The 21,688-nt window shown below is 41.2% G+C and overlaps 1 protein-coding gene across 1 annotated transcript in view; it reads left to right on the top strand.

The window, feature by feature from the left end:
* The window catches only part of DIPK2A (divergent protein kinase domain 2A), a 79,649-nt gene extending 58,194 nt beyond the window's left edge, over positions 1 to 21,455 (top strand). The window contains exon 3 of the mRNA XM_073625892.1: positions 13,358 to 21,455. Within this exon, the coding sequence (XP_073481993.1) occupies positions 13,358 to 13,689 (332 nt within the window). The 3' untranslated portion in view covers positions 13,690 to 21,455. The remainder of the gene's footprint in view (positions 1 to 13,357) is intronic.
* Positions 21,456 to 21,688: the final 233 nt, after the last annotated feature.

Here is a 21,688-nt window from a genome sequence, read left to right on the forward strand (position 1 = left end):
TGCTGTTTACAAGTGCAAACCATCCAACTTGAAGGAGCTGGAGCAGTTTATCAAGGAGGAATGGACAAAATCCCAGTGGTAAGATGTGGCAAGCTCATAGAGACTTATCCTAAGTGACTTGGAGCTGTGATAGCCGCAAAAGGGGGCTCTACAAAGTATTGACTTTAGGGAGGTGAATAGTTATGCACATTGACTTTTTCTGTTATTTTGCCCTATTTGCTTCACGATAAAAAAAAAAAAAAAAAAATCTTCAAAGTTGTGGGCATGTTCTGTAAATTAAATGATGCAAATCCTCTAACAATCCATGTTAAATCCAGGTTGAGGCAACAAAACACAAAAAATGCCAAGGGGGTGAATACTTTTGCAAGTCACTGTATGATAATGTTGTAAGTGGTTTGAGATTCTATTTACAATTTTGCTCATCTAATATTGGTAATGACTTCTACACACCCACAATGAGATGCATAGGCAAGGATTGAGCCATATAGAGTGCTAGTTGGTAACAAAGGCACTGAGTGTGGGTAAAGGCCCTCCACATCTTAGTGAGGAAACCTTAATCTACGGCTTGTCTTATATGTGGAATTGCATCATGTGCCATTTTTAAATCTAAATATCTTGGCTACATGCGATATATATTGAGCAGCCATAACTTTGACCACCCAGTAATAGGCCCCTCTTTTGCCGCCAAAACAGCCCTAACCTATGAAGGCATGAATGCCACTACACTTCGGAAGGTATGCTTTGGTATCCTGCACAAAGTAGTCAGCAGAAAATTCTCCTATAAGTTGTGAGGTGGTGCCTGCACTTGTTCGTTTTTTTTTTTTTTTTTTCTAGCAGTGTCCCACAGATGCTCTGTGGTTTTAGATCTGGAGAATTCATAAACCATATCGACAAATCAAACTCCTTGTGTTCTTAAAACCATACTTGAACCATTTTTGCAGGGTGCAATATCCTGCTGAAAGTGGCCATTCCCATCAGGTAATACAGATTTCATGAAGGGGTATCCTTGGTCAGCAACAATGTTTAAGTAGGTAGTGTGTCAATGAACGGCAGGACCCAGAGTTTCCCAGCAGTACATTGCCCAAAGCATCACACTGCCTCCACTGGCTTTCCTTTTTCCAATAATGCATCCTGGTGCCGTCTTTTCCCCAGGTAAGCGACGCACATGCAGCCAGCCATCCACATCATGGAAAATATGATTCATCAGACCAGGCCACCTTCTTCCATGCTCCATGGGTCATTCAGATGCTCATGTGCCCATTGACATTTTTGGATGTGACACAGGTTGCCATGGGAACCATACCCAATAAGCTGCGATGTCTGTCTTTTTTTTTTTTTTCCTGCTTTCAATACATCGTCGGGGCCAACATGTTTACTTGCTGCCTAATATATATCACACCAACGTCAGATGTCAGTTTAATAAGATAATTGATGTTCACTTAACCTGTCAGTGGTCATAAAGTTATGGCTAATTGGTGTAGGTTTAAATACATTTTTCTTCTTTAACTTTCTAGCACCTTAACCGCTTCAGCCCCGGAAGATTTTACCCCCTTCCTGACCAGAGCACTTTTTGCGATTTGGCACTGCGTCGCTTTAACTGACAATTGCGCTATAATAAATATCCCCCAAAAATATATGAAAAAGCATTTTTTTCCCCTCAGTTTAGGCCGATATGTATTCTTCTACTTATTTTTGGTAAAAAAAATCGCAATAAGCGTTTGATTAGTTTGCGCAAAAGTTATAGCGTTTACAAGATAGTTTTATGGCAGTTTTATTAATCATTTTACTTTTACTAGTAATGGCGGCGATCGGCGATTTTTAATCGTGACTGCGACATTATGGAGGACACATCGGACATTTTTGACACATTTTTGGGAGCATTGTCATTTATACAGCAATCAGTGCTATAAAAATGCACCGATTCCTGTGTAAATTACACTGGCAGTGAAGGGGATAACCACTAGGGGACCGGGAGGGGTTAAGTCAGTACTAGGAAGTGATTCTAACTGTAGGGGGGGATGAGCTAGCTGTGACACGTCATTGATCTCTGCTCCCGATCACAGGGAGCAGAGATCAGTGACACCGTCCCTAGGCAGAACGGAGAGACGCTGTTTACATCAGCATCTCCCCGTTCGTCTTCTCCGTGAGGCGATCGCAGGTATCACCACCACGATCGAGTCCGTGGGACCCGCGACCCGACTCACGGAGCTCCCGGCCGGCGCGCACGCGATGGCATGGCGGCAAATCCAAAAGGATGTACCTGTACGCCCATTTTCCCAGCCGTGCCATTCTGCCGACGTACATCGGCGTGTGCCGGTCGGGAAGTGGTTAACCATGGTGGGTTTTTATCTACAAAGATTAAATAATTTACAAATTTGTTTGTTTAAATATCAGGATTGAAACACTGAAACTGCCCATGCAAGTTATATTTTGATTGTACGGCCTTTTTAACCACTTCAGCCCCTGAAGATTTGGCTGTTGAATGACCGGGCCATTTTTTACGATTCGGCACTGCTTCGCTTTAACTGACAATTGCGCGGTTGTGCGACATTGCATCCAAACAAAATTGACGTCCTTTTTTTCCCCACAAATAGAGCTTTCATTTGGTGGTATTTGATCACCTCTGCGATTTTTATTTTTTGCTCTATAAACAAAAAAAGCGACAATTTTGAAAAAACTTAATATTTTGTACTTTTTGCTATAATAAATATCCTCTTTTGCGTTTAAAAAAAAAAAAAAAAAAAAAAAAATGTTCTCAGTTTTAGGCCGATACGTATTCTTCTACATATTTTTGTTAAAAATCGCAATATACATATATTGGATTGCGCAAAAGTTCTAGCTTCTACAAAATATAGCATTTTTTAAATGTATTTATTATTAGTAGTTATGGCGATCTGCGATTTTTTTTTTTTTTTTTTTTTTTTTTTTTTTTTTTTGGGCACCATTGGCATTTATACAGTGTGCCTACACCTCCGCTGTGCAGTGGGCGCGCCTGCTATCCCGATCCCGGGATGGTTTGCGGGGTCGTGCCGACCTGCCAGCCGGCGGCTGGTCGGCAAGCAGTTAAATTTACTAGCAAAGGTCTTTTATGCACTGAATGAATTAGGCTGCATTCTCGCCTGATCGTTTTCAGCTTGTAAAATGCTCATTTCAAAAGTTCCAAAACGCCCAACAAGCAAAATCCCATTCATTTAAACAGCCCCTGTTCACATCTGAGCGTTCTGTCGCCTGAAGCAAAATGCCTAAAGCTCAAAGTACATGAGCTTTTTTTTTAGTCAGATCACGGGCATTGAACTGCTTTTTAAATTGGTGACCTGTGGACCTCAAAACGCCTGTACAAAAACGCCCGAAAAACACCCTAAAAAAAAAGCCTGAAAAGATACGTTTAGGTGTGAATGCAGCCTTAAGTTGGCTCTCACACAACACGGCTAACGCAAGATTCTAAGATTCTGTACAATCGCATTGTAACGTGTGAGTGTAAAGTGTGCAGTGTTAATTGAAGCTCTTGGTCTGCGGAAGATTGTCAAATTTCTTTCATTAAAATAACAAACCAGTCATACTTGCTCTGTGTATTGCACAGAGCGGCCCCAAGCCGCCTCTTCTGGCATCGATCACCGGCACTCCTCTGTGTCTAGCCATAAGAAGCCGTTTCTTGTTGTGCACCTGTGGGCTTGTTTCCAAGCCACACTAACTGCGTCTGTAGACAGACACAAAGTGTATGGCCAGCTTTAATGCTAGTTGCCTCGCTGACATTCAGTTCAAAAGGCTTGTAAAATTTCAATCAATGACTAGTAAAAAAGTAAGCAGCCAGTAAAGTCAGGTCTTCTGATCTTCATATATTTTTCTGGGGATTGTTTACTGAAGTCTAAAGTTGCGCCCCTTTCACACTGGGGCGTCATCAGCGGTAAAGCGCCGCTACTTTTAGTGGCGCTTTACAGTCATATTTGCGGAGGTATTCGGCCGCTAGCAGGGCACTTTTAACCCCTGCTAGCAGCTAAAAAAGGGTTAAAACCACCCGCAAAGCGCTGCTGAAGCAGCGCTTTGCCGGCGGTATAGCCACGCTGCCCATTGATTTCAATGGGCAGGAGCGGTATACACACCGCTCCAAAGATGCTGCTAGCAGGACTTTCTCCAAGCGTCTTCCAGGACAGCCCATGAGACCTTGGGCTCCTCCTACCAGGACAGGAAACACGTTACCCCCACCAGATAAAAGGGCGGTCCTCCGGGCCCATGTCAGTTATTTGTGTTTCCTCCGCACGGGGGGTGACATGTTGCTGGAACCTGGTCCCTAGGTCTCATGAGCAGGGGCTCTATAGGGCTGCTTGGGGCATTTCACTAACCTCTCCTCTGCCAGTAGCAGCACTCCCCTGGAAAGGTTGGCTGTGCTGCGGTCTCCTGTGTCTCAGTGCCTGGAGAGGGCCAGGACCGGCATGGTGTCAGCTCCCATAGCGCTGTTCTTAGGAAAGCAGCGGTTCCTCTCCTCACAGGCAGCGTGGCTAGTTGTGTGAGGAGAAGCAGGAAGCTGCAGCGCTCGAGTAGGGGGTGGGGCTTCTGCGCTCCAAGCTGGCCCACAGTAAGTACTGAGAGCAGGTCACTTCAGGGGCATATGACGTCATCGCCGGGCGCAGGAGACCAGTCTCCTTAAACGGCGCGAACAGGAGACACTGGCCGCTGCTGTCTTCTGGTGAAAGCAGCCAGGCTGTGGAAAGCCAGAAAGGGGCAAGATGGATCAATCTGCAGTTCCTACACAGGCAGTCGATGCACCCAATAGCAGCACCTCACAGGTAAGCCTGAAGTGTTATGTCACTATCTTGCTCTCCCTGTGAGTGTTCCCTCCCCCTCCCCTCTCTGTAGTAGTGGGTTAAGGGGACACATTTCCTCCCTCCTGCACATGGTGGTTGGAGTGGTGGGGTGGCTGTGAGTCTCATTAGGGGTCACTTATCTTTTTGTCTTACAGGCCAAGACAAGACTCAAGCGCAGCCACCTAAAAAGAAATGTGCGGTGTGGGCAAACAAATTGAGCTCCTTGTGGAGCAAAGCCGTTTGTCGCAGCTGTATAGATGGCCTTGTAAAGGATGACCCGGTTGCCTCTTCTCAGAAAATGCTAACCTCTGTTAGGGACGAGCTTGCGTCCACCTTTAGTTCTTTTAGAACACTTATTGACAAGCTCCAGACCCCTGTAGAGGGTCTGACCACACAGAGAGCTTCAGTCAGCACTCCGCAGCAGGCAGAGAGTGAAGACTCTGAGGCTGAGGTCAGATCTACCCGTTTTTCCCCTGAAGAATCAGGGTCAGATATAGAGCCCAGGGATAGAGAATCCACTCGAGGCTCGAGATTTAAGTTATCTGTAGAGGATGTGGATGACTTGTTAAAGGCTATCTATACCACCCTTGAATTGAAAGAGGAGGAGGTTCAGTTATCCAAACACGATCTTATGTATAAGGGATTGCATAAGAAAAAACCTAGAGTTTTTCCAGTCCATAGTTCGTTGGTTGATACTGTTAAACTGGAATGGGATAACCCGGAGAGAAAACCATTCTTCTCTAGTAACCTAAAAAGAAGGTTCCCTTTTGATGAGGACACTGCGCAGCCATGGTTGGGAACCTGAAACCAGTTCTAGCCTCCATTTGTGTGGCCAGCAATCTGGAGGTTTGGTTGACTCAGATTCAGTCACACCTGTCAGCGGGTACCCGAGAGAGCAGATTTTGAAGTCCTTTCCTCTCCTCTTTCAGGCTGTATGTTTTTTGGCAGATTCTTCCGCAGAGTCGGTAAGAATGTCGGCCAGGACTTCGGCTTTAGTGAACTCGGCCAGGAGAAGCATCTGGCTTAAAACCTGGTCAGGGGACCCAGCCTCCAAATTACACCTTTTGTGGGCTTCCCTTAACAGGCGATCATTTATTTGGCCCAGGACTGCAGGAGGCTCTGGAAGGCACGGCTGATAAGAAAAAGGTGTTTCCAGAGAAAAAGAGAATCCCGACAGCCAGAAATTTTTTTCGTGGCCAAGGCAGGCAACAGAGTCCTAGAGAAAAGGACAGCAGGCCGAAAAAAAACACAGGACTGGGCACAAAGGCAGAGGCAAAGGGGGAGTGCTGTTTAACCCTCCTCAACAACCCGCCAAGCCACAGTGACTTGTGTTCCCCGGTGGGAGGAAGATTGAGGGCCTTCATCCCACAGTGGGCAGCAGTCACTTCGAGCCCCTTCATCCTGGACCTAGTGACCAACGGGTACAGGCTGGAGTTTGTTCACCAACCATCAGAACGATTGTTGGTCACCTCTCCTCCACAAGATCGAGAGAAAGCGAGGGCTCTGGGTCTCCAGATCGGAGACTTATTGGATCAAAAAGTCCTGATTCCTGTTCCATAGTCAGAGCAGGGCAAGGGATTCTATACCCATGTATTTGTGGTCAAAAAGCCGTTGGGAAGGTTTCGACTTATCCTGAATCTCCGGACCTTAAACAAGTCCATCAGATACAAGCATTTCCATATGGAGACGGTTTTTACAATCAAAAACCTACTATACCCAAACTGCTTTATGGCCATGTTGGACTTAAGGGATGCCTATCTTCATATCCCTATCCATCCAGCCTTCCAAAAGTTTTTGCGATTGGCAGTGAAGACTAGTATGGGAACCCGACATTTTCAATTTCAAGCCCTCCCTTTCAGTCCTCAGCCCCACGCATCTTTACGAAGGTGTTGGGGGAAGCGCTGGCTCCACTAAGGTTAAAGGCGATAACTGTTATCCCTTACTTGGAGGACCTCCTGATAGTGGCAAAATCATACCAGAGGCTGTTGAAGGATCTCCAGGCTGTACAGGACTTCTTACAGTCCCTAGGCTGGCTGATAAACGAAGAAAAATCTTCCTTGATCCCGGCCCAGAAAGTAACTTTATCTGGGTTATGATTTTTGCTCAGTGAACCAAAGAGTTTTTCTTCCTCAGGAGAAGATTACTAAAGTGTTCCAGACTATGTCAGCATTGCAGACCAACCAGTCGGTCTCTCTGAGACAGGTGTCGAGGGCAGTGGGTCTTATGACCTCATGTTTTCCTGCGGTACCATGGGCGAGAGTCTGTCAGCGTCCGTTACAAATGTTTCTATTAAGAAATGGGGACGTAAAGTCCCTGGAGTCAAGGATCCGGCTTCCCGCCAGGATAAAAAGAAGCCTGTGGTGGTGGAGAGCTGGCCAGCACCTAGCAGGAGGTCTCCCATGCTCTTTTCCCATATCCCGAAGAATTACTACGGATGCGAGTTCCTGGGAATGGGGGGCCCACCTCAGCAATTCAGTAGCACAGGGAGAGAGGTCCTTGAGGGAGGCAAGGGCTTCATCCAATCAAAGAGAGCTGCTAGCAGTCCAGAGAGCCCTGCAGTCTTTTCAGATGGAGATCAAAGGTCACAACCTCCAAATTCTGTCAGACAATATCGCAACAGTCGCGTATATCAACAAGCAGGGAGGCACGAGAAGCCGAATGCTTCAGTCCATTGCCCAAGAGATCCTTTCATGGGCAGAGGGGAATCTAGCTTCAATTTTGGCTGTACACCTGAAGGGGACAAGCAATTGCCTGGCAGATTATCTCAGCCGTCACAGGATAGACAGAGACAACTGGTCCCTTCATCCCAAAGTCTTTGCAGACCTCACCAGGAGATGGGGTTATCCCGTAGCGGATTTGTTCGCAAACCGAAACAACCGCAAGACAGAGATATTCTTTTCCATGAACCCGGCAGACCAAGCCTTGGGGATCGATGCTCTGGCAAATCCGTGGCCTCCAGGCCTATGCTACGCCTTCCCGCCAATCAGACTGATTCCAGAAGTCCTTTCGGAAGTTTTTGCTAGAGGAGACGGATCTCATTCTAATTGCCCCATTTTGGCCCAAGAGGCCATGGTTTTCCCTGCTACAATCTCTGTTTTCGGAGACTCCGTGGAGTCTTCCGAAAAGAGAAGACTTAATATTGCAGGGTCCGGTATCACACCCGCAGGTGGTTTCCTTAAACTTGACGGCCTGGTATCTGAAGAAAAGATACTGAGCGCCCAGGGGTTCTCTGACAAGGTAGTCAAGACTCTCGTAAATTGTAGGAAGCCGGTCACTAGAACCATTTATTCCAAAGTTTGGAAAAAGTTTCATTCATGGTTATCTGAAAATGAAAGTTTAACTCATGATATTCCGTCTATTTTGGAATTTTTCCAAGAGGGTGTCGACAAAGGTCTTTCAGTTCGTACCTTAAAGGTACAGGCGGCAGCTATTAGTGTGTTCCTCCAGTTTTCTCTCCTGGAAAATCCCACTATAGCCAGATTTTTCAAATCTCTGTAGGGCCAGACCAGTAGTGGTGAGAAATTGTCCAACTTGGGACCTGTCCCTAGTACTTCAAACTCTGGTAGAAGTTCCATTTGAGCCTCTGGGAAGTATGTCAGTTAAGTTACTTACATTAAAGACTGTGTTCCTTATAGCTGTTACCTCAGCTCGCAGGGTAAGTGATTTGCAGGCCCTATCAGTAAGGGAGCCCTTCCTCATGATTTTTGAGGATCGAGTTGTTTTACGAACTGATCCAGGTTTTTTGCCCAAGCTGACAAGTACATTCCACCTATCTCAGGACATTGTACTACCAACCTTTTGTAGTTCGACACAGGGCGACCTAGAAAGAAAATTTAGTTTTCTAGATGTAAGAAGGATTCTCTTAGTCTATCTTGAAGTCACCAAGACCTTTCGGAAAACTGATGCCTTATTTGTCCTCTTTGCTGGAGTTCCCAAGGGGAATAGTGCATCTAAAGCCACTTTGGCTAGATGGAGAAAGCAAGCCATCTCTGAAGCTTACAAAATTAGGGAGGTTCCTACACCTTTTGTTACTGCACACTCAACTAAAGCCTTGTCTACGTCTTGGGCTGAGAGGGCTGGTGCCTCACCGGAACAAATTTGCAGGGCTTTCACATGGTCCAGTTATTCGACCTTCATTAAACATTATCGCCTGGATCTCCTATCAGCTCAGGAGTAGGCGTTTGGTCGTAAGGTCCTTCAGGCAGTTGTCCCTCCCTAGACTGGTAAGTTCTGGCTCATCGTCTCATGGGCTGTCCTGGAAGACGCTTGGAGAAAAGCTGAGTTAGACTTACCGGTAACTCCTTTTCTGAGAGTCTTCCAGGACAGGAGTCTTCCAGCCGGATTCCCACCCGGTATTGTCTGAAGTTATGTGTATTATGCATATGTTTTGCAGGGTCCTATGGTTCTTGAGAAGACTGACATGGGCCTGGAAGACCGCCCTTTTATATGGTAGGGGTGACGTGTTTCCTACCCTGGTAGGAGGAGCCCGAAGTCTCATGGGCTGTCCTGGAAGACTCTCAGAAAAGGAGTTACCGGTAAGTCTAGTTGGGCTTTTTTTTTACCGTCCTGCCAGTGCACTGCTCCAGTGTGAAAGCCCTCGGGCTTTCACACTGAAGAGACAGGAGTGGCTCTTTCAGGGCGCTTTGCAGTGCTTTATCATGGTACCCAAATATATATGATAAGACTTAGATAAAAAATACAATTTGTTATATAATTACAAAAGGTACTGATTACAACAAAAACAACATAGTAGTTGTTGCACAGAATGTTGCACAGATGTGTAGAGGCATGCTGATGTGGGTATAGGCGTTGACCTCAACGTCTATACTCACATCAGCATGCCTCTACACATCTGTGGGGGTTTCTCAAATGTCACTTTTTAAATCATACTGTTTCTATGTATTCTGTGCAACAACTACTATGTTGTTTTTGTTGTAATCAGTACCTTTTGTAATTGTATAATAAATTGTATTTTTTATCTATGTCTTATAGTATATATTTGGGTACCGTAATAGTCCAAACCCTCCTTGGAGTTTTAGGACAATTTTTGGAGTAGCCCTTGCATTTTCTCCCCCTTCTCTCTACTATATCAATATAAGGTGATGGTACCCCTTAATGATTTATTTTGTTAATACTTTGTGGCAATACTTCCTTATTGAAAGGGGTCTTAGGTGACGTTAAAGTAGAACTATAGGTAAAACTTTTTTTTTTTTCCATTTTGGATAGAGTAATGTAGAGTTGTAATCAATGTGTGTGTGAATATATATAGATATATAGTCATGGTCGAAATTGTTGGCACCCCAGAATTTTTCCAGAAAATCAAGTATTTCTCACAGAAAAGTATTGCAGTAACACATGTTTTGCTATACACATGTTTATTCCCTTTGTGTGTATTGGAACAAATGGGACATAATGTCACACAAATCTCTAAAAATGGGCTGGTCAAAATTCTTGTCACCCTTAACTTAATATTTGGTTGCACATCCTTTGAAAAAAATAACTGAAATCAGTCGCTTCCTATAACAATCAATAAGCTTCTTACACCTCTCACCTGGAATTTTGGACCACTCTTCCTTTGCAAACTGCTCCAGGTATCTCTTATTGAAAGAGCGCCTTTTCCCAACAGCAATTTTAAGATCTCTCCACAGGTTTTCAATGGGATTTAGATCTGGGCTCATTGCTGGCCACTTTAGAACTCTCCAGCGCTTTTTTGCCATCTTTTTCTGGGTGCTTTTTGACGTATGTTTGGGGTCATTGTCCTGCTGGAAGACCCAAGATCTCAGACGCAAACCCAGCTTTCTGACACTTGGCTCTACAGTGCGACCCAAAATCCTTTGGTAATCCTCAAATTTCATGATGCCTTGCACACATTCAAGGCACCCAGTGCCAGAGGCAGCAAAACAACCCCAAAACATCATTGAACCTCCACCATATTTCACTGTAGGTACTGTGTTCTTTTCTTTGTAGACCTCATTGCGTTTTCGGTAAACAGTAGAATGATGTGCTTTACGAAAAAGCTCTATCTTGGTCTCATCTGTCCATAAGACGTTTTCCCAGAAGGATTTTGGCTTACTCAAGTACATTTTGGCAAACTGTAGCCTTGCTTTTTTATGTCTGTGTCAGCAGTGGGGTCCTCCTGGGTCTCCTGCCATAGCGTTTCATTTCATTTAAATGTCGACAGTTCGCGGTGACACTGATGCTCCCTGAGCCTGCAGGACAGCTTGAATTTCTTTGAAACTTGTTTAAGGCTGCTCATCCACCATCCGGACTATCCTGCATTGCAACCTTTAATCAATTTTTCTCTTCCGTCCACGCCCAGAGAGATTAGCTACAGTGCCATGGGTTGCAAACTTCTTGATAATGTTGCGCACTGTGGACGAAGGCAAATCTAGATCTCTGGAGATTAACTTGTAACCTTGAGGTTGTTGATATTTTTCCACAATTTTGGTTCTCAAGTCCTCAGATAGTTCTCTTCTCCTCTTTCTGTTGTCCATGCTTAGTGTGGCACACACAGTGCCACAATGCAAAGACTAAGTGAACTTCTCTCGTTTTTATCTGCTTTCAGGTGTGATTTTTATATTGCCCACACCTGTTACTTGCCCCAGGTGAGTTTAAAGGAGCATCACATGCTTGGAACAATCTTATTTATCCACAATTTTGAAAGGGTAGCAAGAATTTTGACCAGCCCATTTTTGGAATTTCGTGTGACATGTCCAATTTGCTTTTTTCCCTCCCTTTTTGTTTTGTTCCAATACACACAAAGGGAATAAGCGTGTATAGCAAAACATGTGTTACTGCAATACTTTTCTGTGAGAAATACTCGATTTTCTGGAAAAATTTCTGGGGTGCCAACAATTTCGGCCATGACTGTGTGTGTGTATATGGAGATAGAGAGATAGATATAGATATATTCACACACAGCTCGTTTTAATGACTTGCCTGTTTAACGACTGCTCGGACTTACGACTAGCTTTCTCGAGCGATGCACTGTACATCATTGTATTGTACAATACAGGATTTTTGTTGTTTTTACATTTGTTTTTTGTACTTATGCAAATTAGAAAAATGTTATTGAGCTGGAGTTGTGTTTAGACCTTTTTTTCAGAATACAATAGGTAAGAAAATATTGAGTGAGAAGAGCCTGTATGTGTATATGTATGTGTGTGTATGTATATAGTGTGTGTGTATGTGTATATATGTATATATACACACATAAACACAGGCTCGTCTCAATATTTTCTTACCTATTGTAGTCTGAAAAAAAGGTCTAAACTTATTATAAAATATTTTGCCATCTGTGTCCTATTTAGGAAGATTTCTCTTCTCTCCCTGTCCCATAGCCAAACTGGTAGCGAGAGAAAATCCCTGCTAATTAAGGGAATCCCTTAGGGGTCATCAGAACTAGTGTCCCTATTGGAAGATTTCCCCTCAGTGCTTTTCTGGGGAAAACCCAAAATTTGGGATTTTCTTTTGCTTTCACTTCCAGTGGTTAACAGAACAAATAGGGCGACTGTCCTTTTAACAGGGGCACAGACGGCAATAAAAATCTTCACTCTATCCAAAAACTTAAAAAAGTTTTGGCTTTAGTTGTACTTTAATTTGCAACTGTGTCAAACATTCATTTATGTATAGGAAAAATAAGTGAACACAATTAAATTTAATTTCATTGCACTTTACCTAGTAAATCGGATACATTCATAAAGTATTCCAACCCCTTTCCCTTTTTTAAAAAAAAATAGTTGCAGCCTGATACTACAGTTTAAATTACATTTTTTTTATTTTTTTGCTAATTGATCTACTACACTCTGCACCCCATACTGACAAAGAGAGAACAGAACAGTATTTTTAAAGTTTTAACAGCTTCAACTCTTCTAGGAATGTCTCTATGGGAATGTTTGACCATTCTTCCAGAAGTGTATTTGTGAGGTCAGGCACTGTGGACAAGAAGGCCTGGCTCAGTCTCTGCGCCAATTCATCCCAAAGGTTTTCTGTCAGGTTGAGGTCAGGACTCTGTGCAGGCCAGTCAAGTTCCTCCACCCAAACTTGCTCAGCCTTGTGTCTTTTTTTTTTTTTTTTTGTGCTGTCACTAGTCAGTGCCCCCAATTACCGCCACACCATTTTTATGATAATGCTGTGCTGCACTTGTGACAGTATGTAAAAATAAATTATAACTAAAAATAACTATAAAAATTTGCCTGGGTAAAAATGCCCTGTATTCATGTGGTTAAACAACTGTAGTATCAGGCTGTACCCTAACAAAATTGAAAAAAGTGAAGGGGGTCTGAATACTTTATGAATACATTGTATTGTAAAAACAAAATGTACACAAAGTAATAGGGTAGCATTGTGTTTCAATATTTTAAGTGAAACTAGGATGGTGAAGGAAGATCTTCTGCTTTTATCATTAAGCGGTTTTCTGCCTAGACCCAAGTCTAGTTTACCTTTTGAAGACAAATTTAGCACTAAAAATGTTATTTTATTTGGGATATTGTGATATTTATATTCAATATTGTATTGTGTTTACAAATTTAAATTATCTTCTCTGCTTTTTCTAGATAAACCAGAAAACTGGGATGTATGGTATGAAAGCAAATTTGATGACTGTGACAAAGAAGCATGCTTGTCCTTCTCAAAAGAAATTCTTTGTTCTCGAACTACAGTGGACCATAACTACTATGCTATTTGCCAGAACCTCTTATCTAGACATGCTACCTGGCGTGGCACCTCTGGGGGTCTTCTTCACGACCCTCCGGCAGAAATTGTCAAAGATGGCCATCTTGGGGAATTGCTGGACGAATGTGCAAACCCAAAGAAAAGATATGGCAGGTTTAAAGCTGCTAAGGAATTAAAAGAATACCTTGCACAGCTAAGTAATAATGTGAGGTAGTCTATACTGTTTTTTATTTTTTTATTTTTTTTCTGTAGAGCAAATGAAAAGTGTAATTAGCTAGAGCACGTACCAGCTTAAGTTACTGTTGTATAGCCAGGCATTCTAAATAGAAGCTTTGTAAATGCCGTGAAATAGAACTGAAGTGGAAAGGAGAGTGGTATCCAGTCCTTTGCAATCAAGCCAGGTACGTGTTTCTATCTAATTAAAACTTAAACTACTATTGATTTTTCTCTCCGATTACTCGAGAGACAGATCACATGAGATCTCCAGGTGACTGGAGGAAAACGGACTTTGGTAGCTTAATTGATTATTCATGTGTCAAATAGTAGTTGACATGACATATTACATTGGTATCACAATTTTTGTGAAGCTGATGCCTTTACTTGGAAAGTTCAAGTTAAGACTGCTGGCCTGTTTTAAAGGCTTTTTTCTTAAGTCATTTCATATTTGTATGTTGAGGCGCTGATTGATTTTTATTTTATTTTTAATTTTTTTTCCAACTTTTGATTTGTTTTGGGTCTTGTCTATGTTGCGTTTTTTTTTTCCCCTAATATCTTTTTTACATATGCTGTAAATGTATTCTAATTCTGCATTAAAATATAGTCATTGTTTAGTTTTCTTTAAAGAATTTATTTGACTTGGCCATTGTTTTCTCATTGTTTCCTGTCAATATTGGTGCACCCATTTGTGGTTATGAATTGGACACATAAGATGTATACCAAAGAGATAATGACCAGCAAAACTCCTGGACACAATTTACATGGGAAGGCCTTTTGGAAAAGTTGCTTGAATTTCAGCCAATTCCCAGCTGAATTTGAAGTTGTGGGTGGCAATGTCGGTACTATTCGGCTTAACAAGTCAATTTTCCAATTTGGTGGTCTGACAGTGACTGACTACCTCCATTTGGAGGCAGTCACCACTTGGGTATTCTGATGGCTGTAGGTGCTGCTATTTGCTAATTCTAGCCAGCAGGGGAGATTCCTTCATTCAGGCTGTTGGCGAAATCAATTAGATTTATCTTGTTCAGTCAGCAGGCTGAAAGAGGGAAATATATGGCTAGCTTTACAGGCAATGGTTTGTTTTGTTTGGTTTTTTTTTTTACCTCCAGTTAAGGCAAGATTTAACTGCAGCATCTGATACAACAGATCTCCAGTCACCTTTTTAGTTGGGCATTGTAAAGTAAATTTACCAAGCTTAAAATGATTTTAAAGAAATTTGGTAGATTTGAAAGTTGCCTGAGCACATTCAAGATTCTCTTGTAAAATGTGAAGGGTTTTTTTTTCTTTTTTTTAACCAATTTGGATTTTGGATGTTCTTCTAGCTCAAAGTTTAACATATTTTAGAAGCTCATTTTAAATTGTTTTTATTTTAAATAAAAAAAAAAAACTATCTCTGTACTGTCCATCCATTGTAAATATAAAACTACCACACATTGTTGCTTCTAGGTGTTATGTAGGCTTCCAAGATTGCCAGAAGGAGCAGAAGTTTTAATGATACCTAACAGCAGCAGATGAAGACTTTGCTTTAAAGAGCACTCACAGAAAGTCAGTACAAGACTAGTTTTCCACTCAGACTCGACAAGTTTTTAAACTGATCATTTTCCTAACTTAATATTTTAAGTGTGCACTTAATATTTAAAGATTACAACAGTTGTGGAGTATATGACCCACGTGCTACCTGTTAGTCTTCAGACTAATCATTTTGATGCGTCTTGAATCCTTAGCCTAGGCTGTACTGGGGATCTCAACTTCTGCTGATGAGGAGATTGTACCAAACCCTTAGCTATTAAAAGCCAGATGTACACCGGCATGGAGCAACTACAAGGTGCCTGCACTTTTTCCTTCGTGTTCTGAGGGTCAAGTTCTGCTTTAACACCATCTTACCCCAGGGAATAAACCAGTAATTCACTATTGGAGTAAAGAGAAAACAAACTCCCGGACCAAGAACAATCCTATATAGCGATCGCCACTTTCAGGCACAAATCATGTTCTTTCAATACTTTCCTCTTCTGGTCATACAGAGGCTGCATATTACCATGCGCCAAGGTTCCCTTTATAGGAAGCAGCATCTATTTTGTGTGTGTTTATATTTTTTTAAGATGTTTAGCAAGACATTCTGTCCAGGCTTAAAAGTTGATTGCCAAGCTTAAAGCTGTTTGGAATTAGATTGTTTAAAAAACAGGAAGTTTGGCTATTAGTTCACACTCCTGTATTTGGGGTCCTGCATCTCAAGGAAGCTACCTATATGAATAAAGTGTATTAAAAGTATGTGCAGGAGCTTTGAGCTGCCTACTTCCATGCCGCATATTAAAATCTTGTGAACAAAATCTGTTGACTTTACTCCAAGAAATCTGTCTTGTATATCACCTTTTATACCTTAGTGCTTTTAACCTGATCAATTATGGGGCTGCAAAGGAATATGCTTTATTCCCATTATTCCAGTTTTAATGCGGTTTGGCTTCCATGTCTGTGGTAACAATCATTTCCACTATAAGATCTGAAGATTGGTGAACTGTGAAGCTAATATAGATGGGATTAATTATGTTAAATGTAAAACTCCATAGCACCTTTCTAAAAATTACAAAGCAGGGAGAGCCAATGTTAGAATTTTTAGGCAAAAAGAGGTAACCAGCAATTTCAAAATATTTTTTTTACGTTATGCTTTTGTTAATGGAAACTTAACACAAATGTAGTAGATTTTATCCCAGTTTAACTGCAAAAGTGGAAATGCACTTCAAGGTCCTACACTTGGTAATAACTGTAGTATTTTATTACAGTTTGCACATTTATTTTGGTCTTGTGTTGACACTTGCGCTTCCCGTTAGTTATGAAGGCAGAAAACCAGAGGAAATCTAGTTTCTCCCTCAAGTGTTTTTTTTCATGGATGTGTGTTTTTCCCCGTGATCAAATTATGATGCTTTTTGAAGCCTTTACACTAACCGGTTTTGTTCAAAAAGTATATACACTGGGAGTTCAGATCAAAATAGATTTGTTTAAATTGTTATCATGCATTTTATTTTAAACCGTTCATTTCATCAAATCACATGCTGACACAAACTGCATGTGTTTTTACTCTTTTCCACAAAATACAATGTTGAGCATATGTCTGTGCCACAATGTTAAAAAAAAAAAATGGTATGCAAACTTGCCTTAAAACTCAATTTTTGTGAAATTCTATTTTGAATTTGGCCTTTCTACTGGTTTCTGGTCATTTTTCCCAAAAATCTATCGGGTAGCCAGAATAATTCATAGATTTGGATGTTTACACTGGCTACAGCTGCGTGTATATGGTAAGCCTTTACAAAGCTTTCAGCAAGCTTTTAGGTAGCATTTTTTAAACCTTTTAGGATTCAATCACACAGGCAGCTAGGGGCTGTAAATCCAGGAGGTTGAGCTGTGGGCATACAGCTGCTCAGAGCTGTACACATGCCACAGGCTTGCTTTGCTTTACTGCCACAAAATGCAACCAACGCAAGTGATGTTGTCCGTATGTGGAGCGATAGTGCAGCATTTACCGTGTTTAAATCAGGCAGGGAGGAGGCAACATAGATCGTGTCAGTCCGACGGCTATATTGAGATAAGGCAGACCTATAATAAGAATTTACCAAAGCCACCTTTTGTAGACCAGTGAGTTTGTCAAATCCCTCATACACTTTCAGCAGAGACTACATGACTGGCTGCTGGAGGGAGCTTAGAATTTGGTACATTTTTCAACACTATAATAAGCCTAATTATGTACCAAGGTTATTACATTTTAACTACGAAGTATGTGATCCAGCACATCAGTGTAGGTAGGGGGCGTGCTGCTGGTGACCTGGCTCTGCTGTGATTAAACACGCCGATCGTCCCGAAGACGCACAGGACAGAACGCTGCCTATGTAAACAAGGCAGAGTTCTGTCCTGTCAGAGGGGAAACCATGAATTTTCTTTGTCTGCGAAGCGGGGAATGAAATCCTTTTGTTTCCCTTAGTAAAAGTAGCACACCGTTTACGCCAAAACACTGGTTAGCCACACATTTAGTCCTTTGATCGCCCTAGCTGTTTAACCCCTCCCCAGCCATTGCCATTAGTACAGTGACTGTGCATATATAGCACTGTTTGCTGTATTAGTTACTGGTTCCCAAAAAGTGCCAGAATATCTGCCACAATATTGCAGTTCAACTATAAGTTGCTGATTGCTGCCATTACTAGTAAAAAAAAAAAAAAAAATCTGAAATTCCATAGTTTTCTAGACACTAACTTTTGCACAAACCAATCAATATAAGCTTATTGGGATATTTTTTTCACTACAAATATGTAGCAGAATACATATTGGCCTAAATTTATTAACCACTTAAGGACTGAGCCTCTTTCTAGATACAACTATGTTGGTGTTCCTTGTTTAATTTTACATTGTATTTTTTTTAAATGCAACTGCCTACTCCCAAACCGTCATTTTGAAGTAAAACACAATGGGGGTTAACAATGCCAAGAGTTGGTGAAAGCAGGGGGTCTGTCATCCGGAGATAATTCAAAAATCATTTGGATTATTCTCCTGGAGCTCCTGCAGCAAAGGCATATGAATGACATCATTGGTTAACGATTAATAAAGCAACCAATTTTTGGTCCAAGAAATCCTCCTGTTCCTGGACTAGGCTTGGGTCAAAGCAATAACTCCAAGGCCAATAATAAATAACACGTTATCTCCTCCATACCACATAGTACGTCACTACGTTCGTGTTTGTTGGCCGACAATTCCTTGCCGTTTCTATGCAAGACAAAAGTCCAAAGTTTTGTCTGCGGAAAATCCAATCGTGTGTACGAGGCTCGACACCCTAGAGAATAAAATGGTGGTTGTTGCAATACTTTGTCACACCGTATTTGCGCAGCGGTCTTACAAGCGCACTTTTTTTTTTTTTTTTTTTAATACACTTTTCTTGCATTAAAAAATAAGACAACAGTAAAGTTAACCCATTTTTTTTTTTTTTTATATTCTGAAAGATAATGTTACGCCGAGTAAATTGATTCCCAACATGTCATGCTTCAAAATGGCGACAAAAGTCACCATAGGCGAAGTTTTAAAAATTCTACAGGTTGCATGTTTTGAGTTAGAGGAGGTCTAGGGCTAGAATTATTGCTCTTGCGCTAATGATAGCGGCGATACCTCACATGTGTGGTTTGAAAACCGTTTTCATATTCAGGCGTTACGTATGCGTTCGCTTCTGCACGTGAGCTCGGCGGGACGGGGCACGTTAAAAAAAAATGTATATTCTTATTTTACGTTTTTTTTTTTTTTTTTTTTTTTTTTTTTCACTGTTCTTTTAAAAAAAATTAATTGTCACTTTTATTCCTATTACAAGGAATGTAAACATCCCTTCTAATAAAAAAAAAAGCATGACAGGACCTCTTAAATATGAGATATGTGGTCAAAAAGAGCTCAGATCTCATATTTAGACTAAAATGCAATAAAAAATGTTTTTGTAGTTTTGAAGAAAAAAATAAAAATGTCCCTTTTTTAAGAGCTATGGGCGAAGTGACGTTTTGACGTTGATTCTGCCCATGCAAAGGTGGGGGCCATCTTCCCCCTCACTCGTCTTCACACCTAACACCGAGAAGGATCTGATGGCTTCCGGCACCGGAGGGGGGTGGGCCCCTCTCCTGCCGCCGATAAAATCGATCTTGCGGCGAATCCACTGCAGAGACCACTTTTATCTGAAACCAGACTGCTCACTGAAGAAGAGGATAGAAGAGGAAGAAGCTAGCTGCTGCCATAACTATATCCCTGTTCAAAGTGCTGATGTATATCGGTGTGAGCTGGTCCAGAAGTGGTTAAGACCTTTTTTTTGTTTGTTGTTTTTTTTCAAAAAAAAAATAAAATTATTCGACATGTTTTATAGCAAAAAATTAATAAAATTGTCAGTCTTTTTTTTGTTTATAGCAAAAAAATAAACGGATTGCTGATCAAATACCACCAAAAGAAAGCGCTTTGTGGGGGGAAAAAAATTACAAATTTTATTTGGGTACAGCGTTGTATGACCGGGCAATTGTCAGTTAAAGTAATGCAGTGCCGTATCGCAAAAATTGGGGCTGGTCTTTAAAGATAAAGCTGCACTGAACCAGAGATGGTCAGCCATTTTTTTTTTTTTTAATATTTCATAAGCACTCTTGGCTTGTCTGCGTACTGGGACATGCAAGTAAAATGGAGCAAGTTGCCCATTCAGGTTTATGCTTTTGCTTTATGTGAATAAAAGATACAACCCTATGTGTTCACTTAGGCAGTTCCCCCAATTTCTATGGTTTTCCTGCTCTAGGTTTTGATAAAGCTGCCCTGTAAAGTTTTGCTATAACACGTTCCATGATCTAATGTTAATATAGGCTTGTAAACACCAGTTAGGCAAGTTTTCTACGTTTTGTTTCTTAGGGGTCCATTCACACCAGCCAGCACTTTGTAATGTAGGGGCTGGTTTGTGGTTTGGTGGGAATCGCTGCTCTGTACCGCTTCGGTCTCATATTTTTTTTTTTTAACAAACTTTATTAAAATGACACACATTTCATAAAGTTCAGTTGTCTGCCTCGAGGTGGTGCCTTGCAGTGCGCTGAAAAAAAAATAGTGCTTTTTTTTTTTTTTCTTTTTTTAATAACCGCACCATTCCGGCACACGGGAGACGAGGCATCTTATAGCCTTGTCATGCAGTGGGACTTCGCTAACTTCCCGGTGCAATCCCAGAGCTAGTGTGAATAGAGTCATAAAGGGAATTTTGCTCAATACGCATGCGTACTTCGTTTTCATACCCATGCTTTAGAATCAGATATACTTTTCTGAATTTGCGATAAATATGCACCAGTAGAGATTTTTAGTACACCTGTATGAATAGATTTGAAGATTGTTTCTGTCCCCCTGAAATCATTTGGTTAGTAAGGTAGGCTTATACCAGTAAAATATACAAAACGACTGTTCATTTGTCACTGAGATCGGTAAATGAGTTAACAATTTAATAAGCTTATTTGGCCTTGAAAACCATAATGTCAAATTTGTTGCTATAACAACTTACTGCTTTTTCAGTGCCACAGTGTTTGTGGCAATTATTCTTTTCCATAGCACAGCTGCATTCCTCCTTGCTTTCCCCTCAAAGCAAAAGCAGTGAAATTCTCAGAAGGTAGAATATGTGGAGAGCTCTCCTCACCCAGCAATATAAGCACGTCTTGGAATCATTGTTTAATCATACAGGCGGATTAAAAATTAAATATGCATTTTTTTTTTTCCTTCTTGATGAACAGGTTTGAACATTTTGCCTGATTATTAAACCACAGAAGAGAAAACACTGCCAGCTCTGCACTGCTCAGAACAGGTTTATACTGTTAAGACGGTCTGCTAAAGTTGATATGCATGATATAGAAGGCACTAAAATATTCTAATTAAAAAATCCACAAGCAATTGGGGATGGTGATATAAACTTACAGGGGGGAAGAGTTCATGTAAGGAGCAATAATTTTATTTCTTACTTTGCACCAGATAATATATTGTAAATGGCAGAATACAGTTTTTATTTTAGTATAGTTTCACACAAATGTTAACGTTCTGTTGAATATTTAAAAAAAAAAAAAAAACGCAATCACGAGGTTTGTATGTGCACCAACATTGTCTGTCTTTTTTTTTTTGTATTGTAAATTATCATTTATTTTCACATTTTTCATCTGGTCTTCCTGTGCCTTTACATTACACGAAAGTGGTTTCTACAGCTTTTGATGCGATTGATTAATAAAGAATAGTTTGATTTCATGTGTCCTTTCTCTTTTATTTTTATTTACTGTTATTGAGGGTTTAAGTGGAAGTTGTGAATCGCAGCCACAGCTAGACATTAATTATGAAAATACGATGTCAAAAGGGAGAACACATGACCCTTTTTTTTAGCTGAGGCACACAGTTTAAAATATTTACCGAAAAGACATTTAGGAATGCATCACTTTAAGCCTGGACTACATAAAATATAGCACCCAACAAGAAATATTGCTTACACT

Source organism: Aquarana catesbeiana, linkage group LG04 (genome assembly GCF_042186555.1).
Source record: "Aquarana catesbeiana isolate 2022-GZ linkage group LG04, ASM4218655v1, whole genome shotgun sequence".
Lineage (NCBI taxonomy): Eukaryota > Metazoa > Chordata > Amphibia > Anura > Ranidae > Aquarana > Aquarana catesbeiana.